At 39.3% G+C, this 25586-nt stretch overlaps 1 protein-coding gene across 1 annotated transcript; it reads left to right on the top strand.

Moving 5' to 3' along the window:
- The first annotated feature begins 19236 nt into the window (after positions 1-19236).
- On the top strand, positions 19237-20169 carry LOC101438267 (olfactory receptor 13A1-like). Its single transcript, XM_004473749.1, has one exon. It carries the CDS (start codon positions 19237-19239, stop codon positions 20167-20169), a length of 933 nt encoding a protein of 310 aa, XP_004473806.1.
- Positions 20170-25586: the final 5417 nt, after the last annotated feature.

The raw sequence follows: 25586 nt of genomic DNA, 5'->3' as shown, positions 1-25586 counted from the left end.
TCTGGTGCAGGTTCCTGCAGCTTCCTCCCTGTCGAAGGTGGCCCTGGGTCTTAGGCTAGAGCTGCAATCTGACCTGGATGGAAAGAAGGCAGTCCCCATCAGTACTGTCATTCTCAGTCTGCCTTGCTTCCCCTCATGCCATAGAGTTAATATAGTGGCCATTGGACTCTTTCTGACTTGGACAGGCTCAAAACAAGCTGTTCTAAGGCTTATACTTTAACCTACTGAATTTTACTCATCAGTAGCTGAACGTGGTGTCCAACCATCTCTTTCTGCCCCATTTTTGGGAAGTGGAGCTTTCAATTCCAGCCATGGAATAGCTCCTGAGGAGGCTTATGTGTCTAATGGAGGATGGGCACTGGCCTCCAGGGTGTGGAGCACTCTACTTATGAGTCTTCTCTGCAGATGGACAGCCTCCTTCTTCCACTCTTTCAAGAATGTTGCAGGATGCCCTTCTTGCCTCCTGAAGCCCCCAAACAGGTGCTTCAGCTAGCTGCAGAGAGCTCTGGGTATTTACTAAGTGCCCTGTAGCAGGAGGTGACACTAGGAGCTCCTTACTCCACAGCCATCTTTCTATAATTGGCAGTCTATGTCTTTTGATTGGGGAGATCAAGTCATTAACATTTAATTTTATTACTGTAAAAACATTACTTATTTCATCCATTTTGTCCTTTGATTTTCCATTGTCATTTCTTACTATTGTCTGTCAATTGACTCTTTAATTTACCCTTCCTAATAATCTTCATTTCTACAATTTTCTCCATGTCTTTTGCCCTTCTTTTTCCAGTTAAGGCTGCTGCACTCCTTGTAGTATCTCTTGCAATTATGGCCTTTTGATCACATATACTTTCTCCATTTTTGTTTGCCTGTGAAGACTTTAAACTAACCCTCATTTTTGAAAGAAAGTTTTGCTGGATACAGAATTCTTGGCTGGAAATTTATCTCTTTCAGTACATTAAATACATCATACCACCTTCTACTTGCCTCCATGCCTTCTGATGAGAGGTCGGCACTTAATCTTTTTCTTGTTAATTTTTATTATTTTTCTTTGTTTTATGTAAATTATATAGCAAATCTTTATAAATAAAACTGATAACATTTTGTACTAGCAGATTTCTTGAAATACATAAAGCACCTTAGTTAATGAACTTAAAAACAGTAGTGTACAATTTTTTTTAACTAGGATTACTAGCACATATAGATATTACACTGTTTCTAAGAAAAATAATGTTATGTACATTATTTAAATTTTTGAGGATGTATACAGGGATTTAACCTAGGACCTTGTACATGGGAAGCAAGCCCTCAATCACTGAGCTACATCTGCTTCCCAATGAGATCACTTAATCTTATTGTATCCTCATTGTGTCAGTCCATTGCATCAGCTTGTTGCATCAACTCATTTTCTGCTTGTCTTCTTTAGGAGGAACCAGGAAACAAACCCATAACCTCTCATGTGGGAAGCAGGTGCCCAACTGCTTGAACCACATCTACACTGCCTGAGTATTGATAATTATGTCTTTCCTAATGGTTAGGAGGTTTGCAGTCATTATTTCATTAAACATTCTTCTACCCCTTTTCCATTCTCTTCTCCAACTGGGACAACTATAACAAGTATGTTTGTACATTTTGAATTGCCTTTCAGTTCCCTGAAAACATGTTCCATTTTTTCCTTCTTTTTTCTTACTGTTTTCCTGTCTTTCCCAGTTCAGATGTTTTGTCCTCAAAATCACTAATTCTGTCTTTAAACAAATAAAAAATGCTGTTATGTGCTCTCATGTATTTTTTGTGTTTCTTTTTTTCTTCTTTTTTTAAATGTTATATTAAAAAAATATGAGGTCCCCATTTACCCCCCACCCCCTTCACCCTACTCCTCCCCCTGTAACAGCAACCTCTTCCATCATCATGAGATATTCATTGCATTTGGTGAATAAATCTCTGAGCACCGCTGCACACCTCATGGTCAATGGTCCACACCATAGCCCACACTCTCCCACAGTCCACCCAGTGGGCCATGGGAGGACATACAATGTCTGGTAACTGCCCCTGCAGTACCACCCAGGACAACTTCATTCCCATTAGCTGTTATTTTCTTTTCATGCTTTAATATTGTTCTTTATGCTCACCCAGCATCTCCTTATATCTTTGTTATGTTTGGTCATATTTTCCTTCAATTCTTTGAATTGATTTAGTAGATTCATGTATTTATCATTGATTAGTTTTCTTAAATCCTGTATCTCCTCAGGATAGGTTGTTTGTTTCTTTGGCTGTGCCATCTCTTCCTGTTTTCTAATGTGGCTTTTAATTTTTGCTGATGTCTAGTCATCTGAATATGTTGGTGAATTTACTCTGGTGGTCAACTTTTCTTTCTTGCATAGTTGATTTTTTTTTTCACAGCTCTTCTTTTATATTTGGTTCAACTCATTCCTAATCTTTAAAATTTCCCAACTGAAGTTATCAAGACAGGTCAGGGACTCACAAATGGGGGTGCAGATTTTGTCCCATGGATAGGGTAATTAAAAACTTAAAAGCAGTTTTTCTCCCTGAAATTGCCTCGCCAGCCAGGAGATGGCAATTATTGATGAACCTGCCCACAGAGGTGTTACTTTCAATCTGAGATTTTCTGTGTTTTGGTCTGGCCAGAGCCAGGATTCAAAGCAGTCTCTGCTGGCCAAATTCATGGAAGAAAATCCCTATGCCTTTGGAGTGGAGAAAGTGGCCATGGTAGATGCTGGGTGTGGGGAATGGGAGGAAGAGATGAGATGTGGAGGTGTTTTTGGGACTTGGAGTTGTCCTGGGTGGTGCTGCAGGGACAGTTACTGGACATTGTAAATCCCCCCATGACCCACTGGATGAAACGTGGGAGAGTGTGGGCTATGATGTGGACATTGACCATGAGGTGCAGCGATGCCCAGAGATGTATTCACCAAATGCAATGAATGTCTCATGATGATGGAGGAGATTGTTGCTAGGGGGGAAGGAGTGGGGTGAAGGGGGTGGGGGGTATATAGGGACCTCATATTTTTTTAACGTAATATTTAAAAAATAAATAAAGACCAAAAAAGAGAGAAAATCCCTATGCCTCTTCCTCCCTCTTCCCTTGTAATAGCTTTCAGTTGCCTCCAGTGAGCCAGAGGTTTTATCCTGTCTTAATGAGTTGTGGGTGAGAGATGGAAGCCCTTTCTGGCCACCTTAGGGTTTTAGTAACTCATGTTTTTTTTTGTTTGTTTGTTTTTTTTTTTGCTTTGGGCTTTTCATCTCTCTGTCCCTCACCTTTCTTGGAGTTTCATGCCACTGTCCTGGTCTGCTAACTCCCAAAGCAGGACTTTCAGACAGCCTTTGGCCTTTTCTCTATTGTTTTTGTGAGTGAGTTGAACCCAGTCTGCCTACTCTTGATGACATCTTCCTGTAATTCCATTTTAATAGTGTCTGTATATGAGCAGACATTTTTACATTTTGTGAAGACTTACTTATCAATAAATCTTATTATTAATGCTTTTGTGCCTGATATAAGAAATTTTGCCTAACAGATAGCAAAGATATTCTCTTATGCTTGTTTTTACAAACTTTATAAGTTTACCTTTCTTCATCAAGTTTATGATTAATTATCAATATTTATTGATGGCATGAGGTAGCAAATTTTGTTTTTTTATATGCATATTCAGTTCCTCCAACATAATTATTGAAAATATTCTTTTGCCATTGAATGTTTTGATGCATCATCACTAACAACACATTACTATAGATATATGGATCAATTTATGAACTCTTATTCTGTTACATTAATTTATTTTTCTAACTTAATATAAAAACAAAATAGTTCTGATTATTGTAGGTTGATCACCATAGTCCTGAGGTCAGGGGCTGCAGTTCCTTGAAACTTGTTCTTCTTTTAAAACTGTCATGTCTATTATTGGTTCTTTGTATTTATATCTCAATTATAGAACAATCTTTTCAATTTCTGTTTGTAAAAATTTCTGTTAGCATTATGCTTGAGATTGTGATAAACCTATAGATCAATTACAGAATGATTAGCATTGTAACACAGTATGTATTAAATTTCTTTCAGTAGGTTCTCATAGATATATTTATTCTTTATATATATATATTTATCTTTGTTTAGAGATCCACAGATCACACAAATATCACATTAAAAAATAAAAAAAGGTTCCCATAAAACCTACTCCTCACATCCCCCACTCCTCCCACATCAACAACTTCATTCATTAGTGTGGTACATTCATTGCATTTGATGAATACATTCTGGGGCACTGCTACACAGCATGGATTATAGTTTACCCTCTCACCCAGTCCATTCAGTGGGTTATGGCAGTATACATAATATCCTGCATCTGTCTTTACAATATCATTCAAGACAACTCCAAGTCCCAAAAATGCCCCCATATCACAACTATTTTTCCCTCTCCATGCTTTCAGCAAATCTCATGGCCACTGTCTCTACATAAATGATATACTTTCTTCCATTTCTAGAGTCACAATGTTTCTGTAGTAGAATACCAGTAAGTCCACACTAACCAATATTTTAGTCCTCCATCTTGAGGACCCTGGGATGGCAATGTCCTTTCCACATCTGAATTAAGAGGGGGCTTAGAGCTCACTTGACTGATGGTTGGGATTCTCCTGCTTGCAGGTGTAGACTCCTTTGGTTACTTGATGTGGTGACTGAGCAAACTCACCTCCTTGGTTAGCTGACCTGGGTAAGTCCAACAAACTGGAGAGTAGGTGTTGCAACTATGCTGAGGCTCAAGTCCTAGCTGGCACATGGACAGTCCAGACATTCAAGTCTCCTGGGTGTTCACCAACTCCAGCACCAACCCAAGATTCAATAAAAGTGACTGAAGAGGCACATGTAGAGGAGTCACATTTGAGTCCAACTCCATCTCACTCAGGAGCACAAATTCCAAAGTAGAGCTCATTGGCAAGGCCCTGGACTCCAGAGCCATCTGCCATGACTGTAGGACATGGGTGTCTCTATAGCCCTCAGGAGCACCACTACCTGGGGTTTTATCTACATTGGCTGTCTCTGAGATCTTGCTGAGACATGTGTAAGTGTGACTGCTCTGATGACCTCCTGACTCATTTTGAAGTCTCTTAGCCATGAAAACTCCCTTGTCTTGACCATTTCACCCTTTTGTTCAGGCCTTTTTCTAGTTGTATCACCAGCTGGTACTTGGAAGAAATCCATCAGTACCAGGGAGGCTCATGCCCAGGAGTCATATCCCACACTGGGAAAAAGGTAATGCATTTACACTCTGCATTTGGCTTTGAGAGTGGCCACATTAAAGCAACATGGAGGATAACAGAAGGTAACTCTTAAGGACACTGCAGCTCTAGGCCAACTGGAAATTTCATGCACAGAGGCTCATTAGCATAATCATCAGTATCAAGGGACCATCATTGGACCATACTTCTTCACAGGTCTTTGCCTTTGCAATTGGGGGATTGTTATGATTCTATTGGGGAATGTGACAGAGCTCCCCAGGATGGAAAATCAGCACTCCCTCAGTTGTCATGCAAAACTTTACCCACTATGTCAATATACAATGAACATCCAAACACACACACACACATATATACACATATATATATACACACACTCACATATATATATACACGCACACTCATATATATATATACATGACTTGGAGAACACCCTCACACCCATGCACCCACATCAATGACACCCCACATCAATGCTCCTTCCCTGCCACAGTTGTACCCCTCTGTGATCCAAAACTTTTTCGAAAATCAAGCCTAATTTATTGCCAAATTAAATTAATATGGAAATGAAATAGTAATGATAGGCTATGAGATTAGAAATAAAATACATAATAATTTAGAAAAACTAAAATAAAGTAAAAAATGAACTGGGGTATTAAAAATGAAAAAAAAACAAAAAAATTTTTGATGTTTTTCCTTTCATCACTGTAATTGGTGTTGTCCTGTATGTACAATGGCAAGACAATCTCTTCAATTTCTTCCTCAGTGTATTTTTTTTTATTATGTCTTCAAAATGTTTTAGGTCATAGCAAAGTCATCTATAGAATGTAGGGGATTCCCATCTACCCAACATCCTCACCCTTTTCCCCCTACCCAAGCACTGACTTTTTACATGTGAATGTTATTTTTGCTACAACTAATGTGGAAATATTGACATGCAGTGACCAATCAGGGTTCCATTATGGTTTACATTATGGTTTACATTTTAGACTGTACATTTTGTAAATTTCCAGTTACATTATGTTTTATATATTAGACTATACACTTTTATAAATTTTTGGTGAAATTTAACATGGCCTATACCCATCAATGTGCAATCTAGTGGAACACTTCCTTTGCCCCTCAGTTACCCTTTTCCCGTTTATTCTGTTCCTCATTCCTCTTTGCCTCAGGGCCCACAGGGACAACCAAGCTTCACTGCTTAAATAACAAAATTCATAGATGCTTGTTACAATGCTGAGGGCTTGATGCACTATTCTGTCCTTCCCCATTGGGAGTCACCCATGTTCTTGATAGACAACCTCCCTCTGTTTGAGAACATCAGGCCTACCCAGGATAGGGGTTCAACATCTTTGCACTCATTTTCTTGGTCACCACACACTGATATAACACACTATGACAAGATGAGCACCCACACAATCCCTAAAAGCCTGCCTCAGGTGCACCCTATGCCAGATCCCCCCATCAAACACCCGAAAACTGTAAGCATTCCTTATTAGAGTTTCTAAAGACTTTTCTCAACATTATAGTTTCAGCCATATACCTGACAATCACCCATATTCACCTGCTCCCTGCAACCCTCTCTCCATTTCCATGGGCCATCTGACCCATCCTCCCAAAACTAACACATCTCAAGCCTCCAAATCCAACCCAATAGTATCCCTATAACTCTGTCTTATACCATTGGGTAAAGTCCCTTATGTCCACTTCATCATAGATTTTGACAATGTGGACATTCGCCCAAAACCTTCCTCTCCACCCCTATTTCCTGTAAGCCTATCTTCCAGTCTTTTGCTCTCAAAGACAGCTTGATTTGCTTAATTCATATCAGAGAGGTCAGGTCCAAATTCTCCTTCAATGCCTGGCTTGCGTCACTCAGCATAAGGTCCTCAAGATTCATCCAAGTTATCCCATGTGTTGGCACTGTATTCCTTCTTACAGCTGAGTAGTATTCCATTGTATGTATATACCACATTTTATTTATCCATTCCTTGGCTGATGGGCATTTGGGTTGATACCAACTTTTGGCAATAGTGAATAATGCTGCTATGAACCCTAGCATGCATATATCTGTTCGTGTCCTTGTTTTAAGTTCTTCTGGGTATATACCCTCTAGTGGAAATGCTGGATCATATGGCAAAACTATACTTGTTTTTTCTTCTTCTTCTTTATTTTCTTTTAATGTTGCATTCAAAAAATAGGAAGTCCATATACCCCCTATCCCTTACCCCACTCCTCCCACATCAACAACCTCTTTCATCATCATGGCACATTCACTGTGTCTGGTGAATACAGATTGGAGCACTGCTGCACCATATGGACAGAGTGGTCTCCATTGTAGTCTACATTTTCCCCCATTCCACCCAGTGGGCCATGGCAGGACACATAATGTCCAGCATCTGCCACTGCAGCATCATCCAGGACAACTCCAAATCCTGAAAATACACCCACATCATATCTCTTCTTCCCTCTTCCGACCATCAGCAGCTACTATGGCCACTTTCCCCAAATCAATATTACAATTTCTTCCCTTACTAATCACAATAGTTCCCCAGCAGAACACCATTAAGTCCACTCTAATCCATACTCTATTCTTCCATCCTGTGGACCCTGAGATGGTTATGTCCAGTCCCCCTCTACATCAAGAGGGGATTTATTTATTTATTTATTTATTTTTATTTTTTTATTTTTTATTGACTTTGTAATAATATTACATTAAAAATATATATGTGAGGTCCCATTCAACCCCACCCCCCCACCCCCCCTCTCCCCCCCCCCCAACAACACTCGTTCCCATCATCATGACACATCCATTGGATTTGGTAAGTACATCTTTGGGCACCTCTGCACCTCATATACATTGGTTCACATCATGGCCCATACTCTCCTCTATTCCATCATGTAGGCCCTGTGAGGATTTACAATGTCCGGTGATTACCTCTGAAGCACCATCCAGGGCAGCTCCATGTCCTGAAGACGCCTCCACCTCTCATCTCTTCCTGCCTTTCCCCATACCCTTTGTCCATTATGTCCACTTTTCCCAATCCAATGCCACCTCTTCTATGTGGACACTGGATTGGTTGTGTCCATTGCACCTTTATGTCAAGAGGAGGCTCAGATGCTGGATGCAATCCTCCCATTTTCAGTTGTAATCACTCTAGGCTCCATGGTGTGGTGGTTGTCCTTCTTCACCTCCATCTTAGCTGAGTGTGGTAAGTCCAATAAATCAGATTGTAGGTGCTGGAGTCTGTTGAGGCTCAGGATCTGGCTATCACATTGTCAGTCCAGAGATTCAAATCCCCTAAATATATCTTAAACCCCAACATTAACTGCACCTCCAGCACATTAGCATGAAAGTCTTATGAAGGGAGATCCCATCTGAGTCCAGATTCATCACACATAAACACCATTTCCAAAGAGGGGCCATCTGCCCTGGTAGTTAACCCCATCGGCCATGACCATAACTCCCATGGGTCTCTTTAGCCCTCAAAGGAACCAATATCTGGGGGTTGTATCTGCTTTATCTGTCTCTCTGACTCTGCTCAGTTGTGCATGAGGGCAAACCTTCTGCCAGCCTCCAGACTCTTTTTTAGAAACTCGTAGCCATATAAACTCATTTCTCCTTTCCATTTCCCCCTTACTTTAGGTCAAACAGCATTTTAAAGTCATGGTATTTTATGTAGACATGGATATTCAAGAGGGGATTTAGATTCCACATGGATGATGGATGTAATTCTCCTGCCTTCAGTTGTAGGCACTCTTGGCTCCCTGGTGTGGTGGTTGACCTTCTTCACCTCCCTGTTAGCTGGCCAGGGTAAGTCCAATAAGCCAGAGGGTAGCAGTTGCAAGTCTGCTGAGCCTCAGGGCCTAGCTTTCACACAGTCCAGAGATTCGGGTCTCCAGATTATACACCAATCCCACCACCAACCACAGGTCCAGTAAACTTAACAGAAGAACTTAACAGCATATATAGAAAGGTCCTATCTGAGTCCAACTCCATCATACTCAGGAATACAAATTCCAAAGTAGGGCAACTGACATGGCCCTGAACTCCAGAGCTGTCTGCCATGACCATAGAACCTGTGGGTCTGCGTAGCCCTCAGGAGAACCAGTACCTGGGTTTCTATCTACTTTGGCTGTCTCTGGTACCCTGCTGAGGCATGCATAAGCATTACCCCTCTGATGACTGCCTGACACTTTTTGGAGATTCATAGACATATGAACTCATTTGTACTTTCAATTTTCCCCTTTAATTGAAGGTCAAAAAGCAGTTTTTAACACCTGATATTACATGTAGGCTGAGATATTCTGCTGGTCTGAGTTGACATTTTAATTCAAGGTCTTTTTCTAGTTATGTTGTCAGCTGGTACTTGGTAGTAATGCCTCAGTCCCAGGGAGGCTCATCACTGGCAGTTATGTTCCTTGCTAGAGGGAACTATACCTGTTTTTTGAGGAACCACCAAACTGTCCTCCACAATGGCTGGATCCTTCTGCATTCCCACCAGGAGTGGATGAGGGCTCCCATTCCTCCACATCTTCTCCAAAACTTGTAGTCCTCTGTTTTTTAATAGCCACCATCTATTGGGTGTAAGATTGTATCTCAGTATAGTTTTGTTTTGCATTTCCCTACTAGTGATATTGTATATCTTTTCATGTGTTTTTTAGCCATTTGTATTTTCTCCTTGGAGAAGTGTCTGTTCAAATCCCTTGCTCATTTTTAAAATGGGTTGTTTTTCTTTTTATTTCATGATATAGGATTTCTTTATCTATGCTGGATATTAGAATGTTATCAGATATATGGTTGCCAAATATTTTCTCCCATTGGTTAGGAAATCTTTTCTCTTTCTAGATAATCTCATTTGAAGTGCATAAGGTGTTAATTTTGAGGAAGTCCCATTTATCTACTTTTTCTTTTGCTACTCATGTTTTGGCTGTGAAATTCATGAAGCCATTTCCTATTACAAGCTCCTGTTGATGCTTCCCTACATTGTCTTCCAATGTCTTTATGGTCTTAGCTTTTATATTTAGATCTTTGTTCCATCTTGAGTTGTCTTTTGTATAAGGCATGAGATGGTGTTCCTCTCTCATTCTTTTGCATATGGACATCAACTTCTCCAAGCACCATTTATTGAAGAGGCCATTGCCCAGTTGAGGGGGCTTGCTGGTCTTGTCAAATATCAGATGGCTGTATATGTGATGATTTATATCAAAACTCTCAATTTGGTTCCATTGATCAGAATGTCCATCCTTATGTCAACACCATGCCACTTTCACCACTATATCTTTGTAGCATATTTTAAAGTCAGGTAGTAAGATTCATTTTTCTTTTCCAACAGGTCTTTGACTATTTGGGACCTCTTTCCCTTCCAAATAATTTAATAGTTAGTTTTATCAGTTCATTAATAAATGCTGGTTTTATAAAAATTTTATTTTGATTGCATTAAATCTGTAAATAGTCTAGATAGGAGAGACATCTTAAAGATATTTCATTTTCCTTCCATGAATAGGGAATACTCTTCCATTGATTTAAGTCTTCTTTGATTTTCCTTAACAGTTTTGCATAGTTTTCTGTGTATAAGTCTCTTACATCTTTAGTTAAATTGATTCCTAGATATTTGATTTTTTAATTTACTATTGTAAATGGTATATTTTACTTGATTTCTTCCTCAGATTGCTCATTATTGGTGCATAGAAATGCTGATTTTTCCACAATGATCTTACAACTTGTGACTTTAGTGAGCTCATTTATAATACCTGTAAACTTTATTGTAGATTTCTCAGGGTTTTCTATGTATTGAGTCATGTTCTCTGCACATGGTAAAATTCAGATGCCTTTCATATATTTTTCTTGCCTCAGTGTTTGAACAAGTACTTCTAATTCAATGTTAAATAGGAGGATGATAGCGGACATCATTGTATTTTTTCTGATCTTAGAGGGAAAATTTTAGGATTTTACCATTATATATGATTTTAGTAGTGGGTTTTTCATATATACCCCTTATCATATTCAGAAAGTTTCTTTTTATTCCTATCTTTTGCAGTGTTTTTTATCAGGAAAGAGTGCTGTATTTTGTTAAATGTTTTTTCTGCATCTATAGAGATGAACATGTGATTTTTTTTCCTTTTAATCTCTTTATGTGGTGTATTTCATTGATTGATTTTTTTATGTTGAAACATCCTTGCACACATAGCATGAAACACACTTGTTCATGATGTATAATTCATTTGATGTGCTGTTGAATATGATTAGCAAATATTTTGTTGAGGATTTTAGCACCTAGTTTCATTAGAGAGATTGGTCTGTAATTTTCCTTTCTTGTGGTGTCTTTGTTGGCTTTGATATTAGGGTAATGTTGGCATCATAGAATGAGTTAGGCAGTGTTCCTTATATTTCAAAATTTTTAAGAGTTTGAGCTAGATTTGTGTTAGTTCTTTCTGGAATGTTTGGTAGAATTCACCTGTGAAGATGTTTCACCCTGAGATCTTCTAATTTCAGAGGATTTTAATGACCGAGTCTATGTCTTTTCTTGTGCTTGGTTTGTTGAAATCACCAGTTTCTTCTTTCGTTAATATAGGCAGCTTATATTTTTCTAGGAATTTGTCCATTTCCTCTAAATTGTCTTTCTTGTTGGAATATAGTAACCTCTTATGATATTCTTTATTTCTGAGGAACAGAAATAAAGTGAAGATATCCACTTCCTCATTTCTTATTTTATATATTTGCATCTTCTGTTTTTTCTTGTTAGTCTAGCTAAGGGTTTATCAATTTTATTGATCTTTTTAAAAAACCTGCTCTTTGCTTTGTTTATTTTTTCTAGTGCTTTCTTATTTTCTATTACATTTCATTGTGATCTTTGTTTTTCCTTTCTCCTTCCTTTGAGGTTAGTTTTTGTTTTCTGTTTTTTATTTTCACTAATTTCTCCAAGCGTGCAAGTTAGGTCTTCAAATTTACCTCTTACTTCTTTTTCGATATATGAATTTATGTCTATTAATTTCCCTCTCAGCACAGTTTTGGTGCATCCCATAAGTTTTGTTATGTTGTATGGTCATTTTCATTAGTCAAGGTAGTTACTGATTTCTTTTGAGATTTCCTCTTTGACCCACTGTTTGTCTAAGAGTGTGTTGCTTAACTTCCACATCTTTGTTCCTAATCTGGTTCTCTGTCTTTTGCAGATTTCCAACTTCATTCCACTGTGGTCAGTGAAATTATTTTGTATTCTTTCAATCTTTCTAAATTCATTGAGACTTTCCCCATGGTCTAGCATGTGATCTATTTTGGAGAATGATCCATGTGTGCTTGAGAAGAAAGTATACCCTGCTCTGTTTGGGTGTAGTGCTACGTATATGTCTATTACTTCCAGATCCTCTAATACATCATTGAAATTCTTTGTTTCTTTACTTATTCTTTGTTGAGATGTTTTGTCTACTGGTGATAATGGTATATTTAGTTCTCCTACTACAATTGTAGAGACATTTATTCCTCCACTTAATTTTTCTGGAGGTTTCCTCGTGTATTTTGAGGTGCCCTGGTTAGGTGCATAAATGTTTATGGTTGTTCATTCTTCTTGAAAGATTATCCTTTTTACTAATATGTAGTGTCAATCTTTGTCTCTCATAATAGTTTTGCACTTAAAGTCTATTTTGTCTCATATTAGTATAGCTACTCTTGCTCTTTCTTGGTTATTGTTTGCTTGTAAGACTGTTTTCCAGTCATTCACTTTCGACCTCCTTTGAATCCCTGGGTATATGGTGGGCTTCTTGTAGACATCGTATAGATTGGTCATATTTCCTTATTCATTCTGCTGATCTGTGTTTCTTGACTGGTGAGTCTAATCCATTAACATTCAGTGTTATTACTCTCAAGGAAATACTTTCATTAGCCATATTTTCTTTGGATTTGTGTATGCCATATGTTGTTTTCATTTCCCTTTTTGTTTTTTGTTTTTTTGTGTGGCTCTTACACTCTCCTCTAATTCTGTTTTTTTCTTTCAACCTGCAGAACTCCCTTTAATATTTCTTGAAGGACAGGTTTCTTATAGGCATACTCTGTTTATCTGTGAATATCTTGAACTCTCCATCATTTTTGAATGCCACCTTTGCTGGATAGAGTATTCTTGGTTGGATTTTTTTCTTTTAATACCTTAACTATGTCATCCATGCCTTCTTGTGTCCATGCTTTCAGATGGGTAATCAGCATTAATCTTACTGAGTTTCCCTTGTATGATGGATTTCTTTTCATTTGCTGCATTTAGGAATTTCTCTTTGTCTTGAGCAATGTAAAATTTGAGAAGTATATGTCTTGGAGTAGGCCTGTTAGGATTTATATTGTTGGTGTGTTGTGCTTCCTGGCCATGTACATACATCTCCCTCACTAGATTTGGGAAGTTTTTAGCCATTATTTTCTCTAAAGCTCCTTCTGTCCCCTTTCTCTTTTCTTCTCCTTCTTGAATGCCTATAATGTGTATGTTTGTGCATTTGCATTGTCATTCATATCCCTAAGTCCCTGCTTGTTTTTTTCTATCTTTTTATTCATCAATTCTACTATCTGTTTGATATCAGGTGCACTGTCTTCCACATTATTAATTCTTTCCTCTGCCTGTTCCAGTCTGCTATTATTTGTTGAGAGTGTATTTTTGATTCCTTGGATTGTGCCATTCATCACCATAAAATCCTTTATCATTTTGCATATACTTACAATTTCATCAGTGTGTTCTCCAATTATTTTCTTATTATCCTTCCTTTTTTTCCTTAACTTCATTAAGTTGGTCCATGATATTTGTTTGAACAGCTTTGATTAGTTGTTTGATGTTCTGCTCCTCTCCTGGTTTTTAGTTTGTTCTTGGACTGGACCATGTCTTTCTGTTTATTGGTATAGTTTGTAATTTTTTGTTGTTACCTGGCTATCATTTTATCTTGATGGGTTTGTTCAGTTGATTAAATTTTCTTTCTAGTCTCAGGTTTTTTAATTGATGTTCATGTGTGTGTGTGTGTGTGTGTTAAGTTTTCTCTTTGACACTTTGTACTTCTTATTCTATTTCCTTGTTGTTGTCTAAGTTCTCTTGAAAGAAAAAGATTTGGGCCTGGGAGAGCAAAAGACAAAGAAAAGAAAAAGTTTAATAGTGATATTGAGTGTAAAATTTAGCAGAAGAACCTTATGAGATGTAGGAAAATGAATATTAAACTCATAAAGCAGTGTAGAGCTATAGCATTAAAAAATTGGACTACCTACAATCAAAAGGGAAAATGAATATGGAGAAAAATATAGTATGAATTAAAAGGTCAGCATGATGGCAAGAGAGGGAAAGAGAAAGACAGGGCAAAAACAGAAAGTGTTAATTAAAGATAGGAAACAGAGTAGAAGTGTTAGAAATAAAAATCCAGAAAAATTGGGGTTAAAAAAAGAGAAGTGGAATGTAAGAGCAACAGCAGAAATGACAAGATAGAAAGATGTACCAAGGAAAAAACATAACATTGATAGCCAAAATCAGTACACACAGAAAAAAGGAAATCAAGGAAGAGGAAACACAGCAAACATGAAACAAGTTGGCTGCACCTACTTAAAAAAGGGTGTGTGGGATAAAGAGGAAGGAAAGTCAAGAAAACAAAAATACAGACATACCCACAAGCAAGGAGTCAACAAAACACTAAGAAAAAGTAAGAGTTCCCTCTTATGCCCCTGTGGAGCTTGTCAGGCTGCTGGTATTTTTCAACCAATTACCCTGCTGCTTTCTCACTGCAGATTTTGAAATGGGTTTTAGTGAGTAAACTAAGTTAAATTATATAACAAAAGTAACTTTTACTTTTTAGGGAAAAATAAGAGACACAAGGGAAGCTAATGCAAAGATAATATCTATGTTTTCCCTGTTGTAAAATATAATCTAGATGTTTAATATACTTGTGGGTCACTACTCTAAGAAGAGCTGAGTGTTGAACTAGAAACCTTGTATATTCAAGGCTGAAACCCCTCCACTTAGAAAAATTTTCTTGTTGGGTTGACTAGCTCTTCAGACAGAGTCCCCTTTCCTGGGGCAGGATTGACTCTACAATTGGATAAACTGTTGTTGAGGAATCTGTCCTTCCCCCTTCCTTTTTTTTTCTAACTGATTTCTCTCCCAGGGAAGCAGGAGGCAATAGCCTGTGTGAGAGTTCAGTTTTGAAATTCAAATGGGTCTCTGGTGACTTAACTCACCACAGGAAAAAATGTCTGTCTCTTTGAGAGAGAGCACCTTCACCCTTCTGGCAACCCAAAATATGCTCCTGGAAGCCTACCAAGCACCTCCCACCATTTCCCCTCCCTGGTGAGCTGCACAGGACAAGTGAAATGCCTGACTCCACCTTCTCCCAGAACAACCCTCTCTATCTCAGGGATTCTAGGTAAATCAGGCTGCTTCAGCAGATTTGTCCCTCCCTTACCCCTGGTTTCTCCTCAAGCCAGCTGGCACACTCCTCAAACTCAAAAAAGGGGATCCAGACAATCAAACCCACACTTGGGGGACCCCTCTCCACCCCTCACCACAATCCCGCCACTCTTGGAGTTTGTCTCCTCCAGCTGGGTGACTGGCAAGGGTCAGGAAACTCTGTGGCTTCCTACTCTGAGGAAGGGGCTTAGCCATCCCACAGCTCCAGCCTCAAGGACCAGAAACTCATGGTTTTACCTTCAGTAATTACATTTTTTGTTGTGCTCTCTCTAGATCTATGCCCAGAAGCCTCATGCATTGTGGGTTCCCAAAACAGCTCACTCAGGCAGGATTTTCCCTTCACTCAGCTGTCCATCATAGGAGACTTGATGTGGGTGCACTTAATCTGATATCACCTTGCCCCTACCCTCACAGATTTTAAATTAGAGTCTGTGTTTAAATGATCTTTTCTGGCTGTTTCTTTTTAAGTTTTATTTATTAGAGCTGGTTTAATAAAATGAGTTATAAAGGGTTTCTCTTCCTCTATTTCCTGAGTTTGTACAATATTAATATTATTTCTTCATTATATATTACCTAAAAATTCAAAATGTAACCATCTAAGTGAAGATTATTTTAACAACAAATTCAATTTCTTAAACCCATATAAATGATATAGATTTTTAAAAATTTCTTTTTTAATGTTTTTGGTATTTTGTGTTTTGTGAAGAATTTATGTGTTTCAACTATGTTTTCAAATTTATTTGCATAAAGATCATCATACTATTCCCTTTTTATCATTTTAAGTTCTATATGATCTGTAGTTATATTCTCTCTTCCATTCTTGTTAACGGTAATTTCTCTCCATTTTACTCTTAAGTAGTCCTGCCAGCCTGATATCAAATTCTCAATATTTCCACATTGCCAGCATTTAAATTTGTTTATATTCTCTGCTAATTGCTTTTATTTCATTGATTTCTACTCTTATATTTATTATTTTCTGCCTTCTACTTTTTTATTCAACTGGTTTGGCTTGTTGCTTCATAAACCAGAAACTTTGATTAATGATTTTAAAACTTTACACTCTCCCTTCAAATATATAGTTAATTGTAATATAATTTAAAACTATAAATTTCTCACCAGTCACTGCTTTTATTGCCTCCCAGAAAGTTTGATACGATGTAACTTTTTGTCCATTCAATTCAAATTATTTTCTATTTTTCTTATTATTTCTTCTTTGGTGAATGTGTAATTGATAAATGCATCATTAAATTCACACATAGTTGGGACTTTTATTGTTATCATAATGTTCTTGATTTATAATTTATGGTAGTCAACAAACATATTCTGAAATGCTTCAATATTGTAAAACTTATTGAAAGGGGAGCTGAGTATAATCTCCATTGGTAAATATTCCATGCGCTTTAACAAAGCAGAAATCATGGTCAATTTCTACATTACTGCATTTCCTAGATGTCCTTAGTTAGGGATCTTGCCATGACTTCATTTTAATCAATGAGTGGCATTTGTAAGATTTCTAGGTAGAGATAAGTTGGAGCATTTTTCTATTTCTGTGACTGTGGACAAAATTCTGAATTTTATGTGGAGCTTAAATTCAGGAGCTAGAGATGACCCAATTGGTATATTCAGGGAAAAAATTTAGTAGTCAAAATGTAGATTCAGATATTCTCAGCAAGAAATCCTGCAAAAGGCAACTAGAGCCATCTCAGGAGGGCCTTCCATCAAGCAGGAGGATTTGACTTAGCTGAAGACTGTGGATCAGATTAGTCAATTTAAAGTAGGGGGACTCAAGTATTAGGTTTTCCTTTTATGATGTTTACCTTGGTTTCTTTACAGGATGTATGAGGGGATTTGGAGGAAGATACTGGCCATCTTGAAGGATGTTTTTAAAAATCTAAAGTAAATAAACAGCTGAGAAAGAGATATGGAGATATTTGTGAGATGTTTATAAAGTTATATCTGTAGGCCTTGGTGACTGGTTGGCAGAGAGATAAGCAAGATGTGAAATGTTATCTTTTGCTCATTGTACGATTTCTATTCAGTGCCTGCCATGGTAAGGAGTTAAAGATATGGCAATGAGCAAGAGAGAGGAGGCCCTGCTCCCATGGAATCTACACTTGATACCTGAATGGTTGGGGCACTGGGTGCATGAGACATCTGCAGTGAAGCACAAGAGCGACATTTGAAGGGGCAATAGTGATGAGTTTGCATTTGAAGGACTATAGTTCACTGAGGCAAAAAGCCACAGAAGTGCTTCAGATTCATAAGTCTGGAGATTGGGAGGGAAATCATCTGGTGTGATAGATCTGTGAAATATCATTGTGGGTAGAATCAGCCTCTAGAATGGACAGAATTAGCATCAAGTAGAAGGCAGGGTTAGGAAAGATACCCAAAAATAAGCAGTGAGGAATCTTGCTCATGGAAGGATAGACATGAGCCCATACCCCAAAATATCTGAAATGGGCAGCTACTGAGGAAGGGGGCCGGAGACATGCAGGGCTGTATCAGATGCTGTATAAAGGCTCATTGGTTTTTTTTGTTTTTTTCTTTAACTTTTAAAAATTTAATTTAATTAATTATTTTTATTTTTATTTTTTGTATTTATTTTTTAATGTTACATTAAAAAATATGAGGTCCCCATATACCCTCCACCCCCCCTCATCCCACTCCTTCCCCCATAACAACAACCTCCTCAATCATCATGAGACATTCATTGCATTTGGTGAATACATCTCTGAGCACCGCTGTACCTCATGGTCAATGGTCCACCCCATAGCCCACACTCTCCCACAGTGCACCCAGTGGGTCATGGGAGGACATACAATGTCCAGTAACTGTCCCTGCAGCACCAACCAGGACAACTCCATGTCCCAAAAATGCCCCCACATCACATCTCTTCCTCTCACTCCCTACCCCCAGCAGCCACCATGGCCACTTTCTCCACACCAATGCTACATTTTCTTTGAATACTAATCACAATAGTTCATGAATAGAATATCAGTAAGTCCACTTTAATCCATATTCTTTTCCTCCATCTTGTGGACCTTAGAATGGTTGTGTCCACTCCACATCTATATCAAGAAGGGGCTTGGATGCTCATTGTTGATCCATTGAAGGGAGTTCTTGCTGAGGCAGCAGGAGGTGGAAATGGAGTTTCTATGGCCATATCAGCAGATTGCAGTAGATGGAGAGAGAGATGTAAGAAATAGCCCTCTGAAAGGGTAGTTCTCCTTGGCCCTCCTGTAGAGAATGGTTAGGGTAAGGTCAGGGAGCCAACAAAGCAGAAATCTAGAGGACAAAGATTTTTTAAGGGAAAATGAAAGGAAAGTCAATGAAGAAAGTATGGTTTTCAGAGAGCATTGGAATGGGTAGTGATTGAGGAAATAAATGGGCTTTCATCAGTTAAACTAGTTGATTCCTCCCCTTTCTGAGAGCAAGATAGATTCTTAAATGGTTACATAAGAAACATTGGTCTGAAGTGAATGTTTTGTCACCTCTGCAGAGAATGGCAGAGTTTCCAAAGGGAGGGGTCAGTGTTGATGACCACATGGATTGGGATCCAGCACCCATGCCCAGTACGATGAGGAAGTCCAACCAGACCATGTTGGCATATTTCATGCTCCAGGGGTTCCCGGAGCACCCAGAACTGCGGCTGCTGCTACTTGGCTGCTTCCTCTCCCTCTACGCAATTGCCATCACGGGCAACATTCTGATCATCACTGTCATCACCTGCATCTCCAGCCTCCGCAGCCCCATGTACATTTTCCTATTCAACCTGGCCACCATGGATGTTGTCTGCACCTCCTCTGTGTTGCCCAAGGTGCTGGTGGGCCTGGCCTTTAAGGAAAACACAATCTCATTTCAGGGATGCATGGCCCAGCTCTTCTTTGTTGTCTGGTCTGCATCTTCTGAGCTGCTGTTGCTCACAGTCATGGCCTATGACCGTTATGTGGCCATCTGCCGGCCACTGCACTATGGGACACTGATGAGCCCACAACTCTGCGTGGCACTGGCTTTGGCAGTCTGGGTCATCTGTGCTCTGAACTCCTCCGTCCACACTGGTCTGATGACACAGCTATACTTCTGTGGCCCCAATGTCATCACTCACTTTTTCTGTGAGATACCCCCACTGTTGCTGCTTTCCTGTAGTCCCACCTACTTGAACAGCATCATGACAATCATAGCCGATGCTTTCTATGGATTCATCAACTTCCTTCTCACCCTCGTGTCTTATGGCTGCATCATTTCCAGTATCCTACGCATCCGTTCAGCTGAAGGAAAGCGTCGGGCCTTCTCCACCTGCTCCTCCCACCTCATCGTTGTCTCTGTCTATTACTCAGCTGTGTTTTGTGCTTATATCAGTCCAGCCTCCAGCTATAGCCCTGAGAGAAGCAAACTGGCTGGAGTGCTGTACACTGTTATGAGCCCCACCCTAAACCCTCTCATCTATACACTGAGGAACAAGGATGTCAAGGCAGCCCTAGGGAAGCTCTTCCCCTTTTGTAGACATTAAATGGCATTCTTCTATCATTGCTGCCCTATGCACATTTTATGAAGAACAGGCTTATAGAAGTAAGACCTAGGTATCACAGTTTTAGCAAAATCATCCTTGGCTGTGGGTATGGGTCAATATTTTTTTTTTTCTGAGTTGGTTGGTTTGTTGGAAGTGCATGGATATGATGCACTGGCTGTAGCACAGTGCTGGCTACCAGAGCCTCTTGTGGCCTGTACCCCCAAGATACCAATTTCATGATGTGAACACATATTTAATGTTGGGTGTACAGGACCAGACATAGTTCCTGAGAGCCACTCTTCTTGCACCCTGGAAAACATGCCTTGCTCTGAATGACCTCTCAGAGATTCCTGAATCCTAAAACTGTCTCCTAGGCCTCTCCTGATCTAGTCATCTTTAGATACCATTACTCCTTCCTTGTACCCCAAGCTGTATATGAAAGGGCTGACCAGCTGTATGTATCTGACCTCTTTGTCCCCATATGTTGCCCCCACCAATGCACTGAACCACTCATGCACTTTACTTACCTATGCACTTGTTACAGCATTCTATTTTCCCAGGATCCTATCATCCAAATTCAGCATACATTCAAAACCAGGTCAATGTCCCCTCTTCTCAAAGTCTTCCATCATCTTCTGAATCAAGAGGAGCCCCTTGCTTTGCCCTGTGAAGTGCTGGTTACCAGAACCTCCTGCATCCTGTACCCCAGGATACCAATCTCATGTCCAGATCAGTATCAACATCAGCAAAGGGGCTCTTTCATGTGGGATGTATCCTGTTCTGTCAAATATTGAGCTCCCTGCACTAAAACCCTTCTCCATTTAATCAATTTAATCTGGAGATGTGTCCAATCACACACCATTTCCCTTCTCCTCAAGTTGTTTACATAAAATAAATCATATGCACATGTATAAATTTGAGTTTCATCAGTAGCCAACAAAACTCTGGCTGTAGCTCTATCAGGTTGTTCATAAATATTTGAAATACTTTTACTCACAATTATAAAAGGTGTGCTGTCCAGCTCATGAGGTATAATGTTTTGTTCCAATGGTGGTCTGAGTAAGGTGGGAATGGTTTTGGGTTTGCTGGATATATTAGTGTGGTGGGATGGTGGAGTAAGTCAGGGTTACAAGGGTTGGGGCTGCCATTGTTGATTCCTGAAGTGTGGGTTTTGTGCTGGGTAGTCATTTCCAAAGATTGCCACAACCATCAAACTAGGTGGCTTAAAACAACAAAAACGCTTCCTCTCACAGTTCTGGAAGCTAGAATTCCAAAACAAGGTTTTAACAGGGTCCACTCTTCTGTATGTTCTAGAAGGGAGTTCTTTCTTGCCTCTTTCAGCTATTGGTGGTTTCTGGTGATCCTTGGCTTGTGGCAACATCACTATAATCTTTACCTCCATCATCATGTGACCATCTTCACTCTTTCTTCTGTGTCTGTGTCTCAAATCTTTCCCTCTTTTCACTTATTAGGAAACTAGTTATTGAATTGTGGTTGGATCCATAAGTTAATCATGTCAGCAAAGAACCAATTACAAGTAAGTAGATATGAACAGGTTCCAGTTAGACATATTTCTTTGTGAACATTATTCAACACGTTAGTCTGTTGTCTCGCCTCCCAAAATTTATGTCTGTATCATGTGCAAAATACATTCACCCCACCCTAATGTATGCCGACATCTCAACCCACTATGAATCAACTTAAAGAAATCTCATCTAAATGTTATCAGCTCTAAAATTCCAAATCTCATCATTTAAATCATATAAATCAAATATGGTTAAGACTCTAAGTATGACCTATCTAATATTGCTTTTTGAAATATTAATACAATTTACAACTAAATTAGATAGAAACTATCCACTGCTTCCTTCCCAAACCTAAATACATTTCAACCAGGGAGAAAGAAAATAGACCCAAGGAAAGGCCCTCTAGGTTTCTTCAAGAAGATGGGAAAGGAAGGGGTCAGGGAGCATCAGTAGGACTCCTGTGACCTGAAGGACTATGGTTATAAATTACAATATACAGATGGATTGTCCATGTTAGTTCTTGCTATTGGGAGAAAGTGTGGGTTCAGTTTAACGTATACTGACTTTATGAAATGTCAAATGCTGGCTGTAGGGTGTGTGTCAGATGGGACAATAAAGAGTAGCAATGTTCCCTGGTATGGTGGTTGACCATCCTCACCTCCCTGTTAGCTGACTCGAGTAAGTCTAATGAACCAGAGAGAAGGTGTTGCAACTTGGTGAGACTCAGGAGATCCATGTATCTTAAAAAAATGTTTTTGGGACTTGGAGTTGTCCTAAATGATATTGCAGGGACAGATGTTGGACATTATATATCCTACCATAACCCATTGAATGCACTGGAAGAGAGTGTAAACTACAATATAAACTATAATCCATGTGGTTCAGTAGTGCTCCAAAGTGTATTTACCAAATGCAATGAATGTGCCACAATGATGAGGGAGGTTATTGATGAGGGAGGAGTGAGGGGATTGGGTGTGGAGTATGTGGGAACCTCTTATGTTTTTTAATGTAACATTTTTTTTGTGATTAATGCATCTTTAAAAAAAAGAAAATTTAATAAAAGAAATAATTAATTTAAAAAAAGAAGTGTAGCGATGTCTTCCTCACCTAATTCTCTGGGTCAAAGACCTCAGGTTTGTTGAGAATATCAAAGCCTCAGACAGGGTGTTAACACAATCAGTGGCTCATCAATGGTGGTAGCACAAATTTTAAACTATTCAACCCTGGGTATAGGACAGATAGGATCATGGGCACTGGAAATACAAAAATGGAGGTGGCAATATCCTTGCCACCATGGAGCTCTTCTCAGGAATTATAAGAATCAAGATGAACATCTGAACTGATGTGTGATTATCTATAGCAATACCCCACAAATGCAGCAATGTTCCCACTGTCTTCCTGAAGATGCACATGTGATTTTTATCACTGTGAAATGAAACTATTGCTTTGTTTTATCTCTACCTTTTTGCTCAAAGGAGCAGGAAAGTACATCAAATACATTATTAGAATAAATCTTACTCTTAAAAACATATGAATACACAATCCAGAGGTACTAAAAGAGAGCCCTTTGCTTTCACATTTCATTCCAGCTGCCACCTTGAGGTCCCTAGGCAGGTGTCAGGACACCTGTGTTCTCATACCCAGGCCCCTCTGTCTCTACACCTCTTTCTTTCACAACGCATCTCCTCTCCATTCTAAGGAATGGTTTCTCAATGAGATTCATATTATTTTTCTTCTTTGCCAGAAACAGAAAGGATGTGTGTGTCCACATAATGTATTCAAGCTAATAAAACTGCCTCTTGAGTACGTGGGCTTATATATTTTTCTTTCCAAGAATTACTTTTATTATGACTCTTTGCCATCCAGGTATCTTTAAGGAGGTCTTAAAATGACCAGTTATTACAAAAGCATCCATACTCAACTTTAAGTTTAAAATGAAATTCACTCTGGACTGTCCATGTGCCAGTTGGGCCCTGAATCTCAGCAGAGTTGAAACACCTACACTCCAGTTCATTGGACATACCCAGGTCAGCTGACAGGGATGTGAGAATGGTCAACCACCACACCAAGAAACCAAGACTGTCTATAACTGCAACCAGTAGAATCACATCCATCAGCTATGTGGGATCTAAGGCCCCTCTTGATTTAGAGGTAGAGTGGACGTTAACATCCCAGGATCCACAAGATGGAGGAATATAATATGGATTGGAGTGGACTTGCTGATATTCTACTATAGAAACATTGTGACTATAGCAATGGAAAAAAATTGTATCATTGATATGGAGACAGTGGTCATGGGAGTTGCTGAGGGCAGGAAGGGGGAGGAAGAGGTATGATATGGAGCTTTTTGGGGATTTGGAGTTGTCCTGAGCGATATTGCAAGGACAGATGCAGGACATTGTTTTCCTGCCATAACCCACTGGATGAACTGGGGGAGAGTGTGAACTACAAGTAAACTATGGTCCATGTGGTGTGGCAGTACACCAAGATGTTTTCACTCGCAATGAGTATGCTTCACTGATGAAAGGGATGTTGATGTAGGTGGAGCAGGGGAGTGGGGAGTGGGGTATATGGGAACCTCTTATGTTTTTTAATGTAACATTTTTTGTGATCTATTTATCTTTTTTAAAAAACAATAAAAAAAGAAAAAAAAATGAAATTCAGCAAACATATCATTGCCAATAGCTTGATATCGAGAAATCCATAGTCCTGAGAGAGTGGCAGTCCCGTGAATTCTCCTTCCAACCAAAGCATGGTTAGCAGAGTGGAAGTGACTATGAGTGTGACTCTGCCAAGGGCACCAAGAAGGTTTTACAAATGTTAAGACTTAGTCACAGTGAAATGTGCTATTTTCCATGGAGGAAATTAACAATATCAGAGAGCTGCAGCACCTTAGAGACTTCATGGCTGAATTGAGGGCTTCACTTGTGAATAGAAAGCCAAAGCACTCATCTGAAACCAAAGGAGAAGTTGATATTGTGCAGGCATCCTCCTGAAGAACACCACTCCCAGCATGTTTCCCCACTTGCAGGCTCCAGATAGGACTCAGTGTCCTACCTTGCTAACCCCTGTTGTGATGTTACAGAAACCCCCAGAGCAACAAGGATGAGTGGGCTTGGCCAACGTCACCTTGAGGCAGGACTTGCTCTCTTAGATGAAATGGTATCCATTATAGAAATAAGGTTTGGTGATGGAGAAAATGAACAATGTTATGCTTCTTGATCACCTGGATTCAGACTAGATTATTGTAGATAATGTATTAATATTGATGATCTCTTACAATGGTATTTAATGCTAATCAGTTGCTTTCTTTTTCTCTCATCTTTCTAAATACCTCCTCTCAGCAGGTGGATGAAGAAGGAGGAGGAGTACCTCTCCTTCTTCTCTTTCACCCATGGAGAGCTCGGTGGGCTTGGAATACCTGTCTCATTACAGATTGTACCAATTCTCCCCCCCACCCCTTTTCTCCACTGTGAGGACCCTTCCAACAGCACAAAAGAGGGACTGCCCCCAGGACAACTATGTATATGGACAGGGGCCCACAGTTACAACCTCTTCTTTATAATGGACAATGTCTTCTTATAAAATAATTTATATTTGATGCTTTGTAATCTTGGCTGGCCTAGTCATAATGTCCTCTTTCAAGTGAACATCCCAGTTACCCCTACCCTGATCGTAACCACAACTAGCAGGGTATTTATCCCCATTTTGTCTAGATGATGAGAGCTGCTCTCAGTTTCCTCAAATGACCCTTGTTGCTTTTTTCCATCCCATAGTTTAAAGCTGCAAATCCCCTCAGCATCAGGAAAACCCCACTCATCCCATTTGACTCACAAGAAAGGTGAAAGCCCAGGATCCATTTCTTTCCCTCCCTACATTGACTTTTTTTTT

Source organism: Dasypus novemcinctus, chromosome 16 (genome assembly GCF_030445035.2).
Source record: "Dasypus novemcinctus isolate mDasNov1 chromosome 16, mDasNov1.1.hap2, whole genome shotgun sequence".
Classification (NCBI taxonomy): Eukaryota; Metazoa; Chordata; class Mammalia; order Cingulata; family Dasypodidae; genus Dasypus; species Dasypus novemcinctus.
Note: the sequence above shows the minus strand (reverse complement) of the source record. Positions and strands in the feature narration are given on the sequence as shown.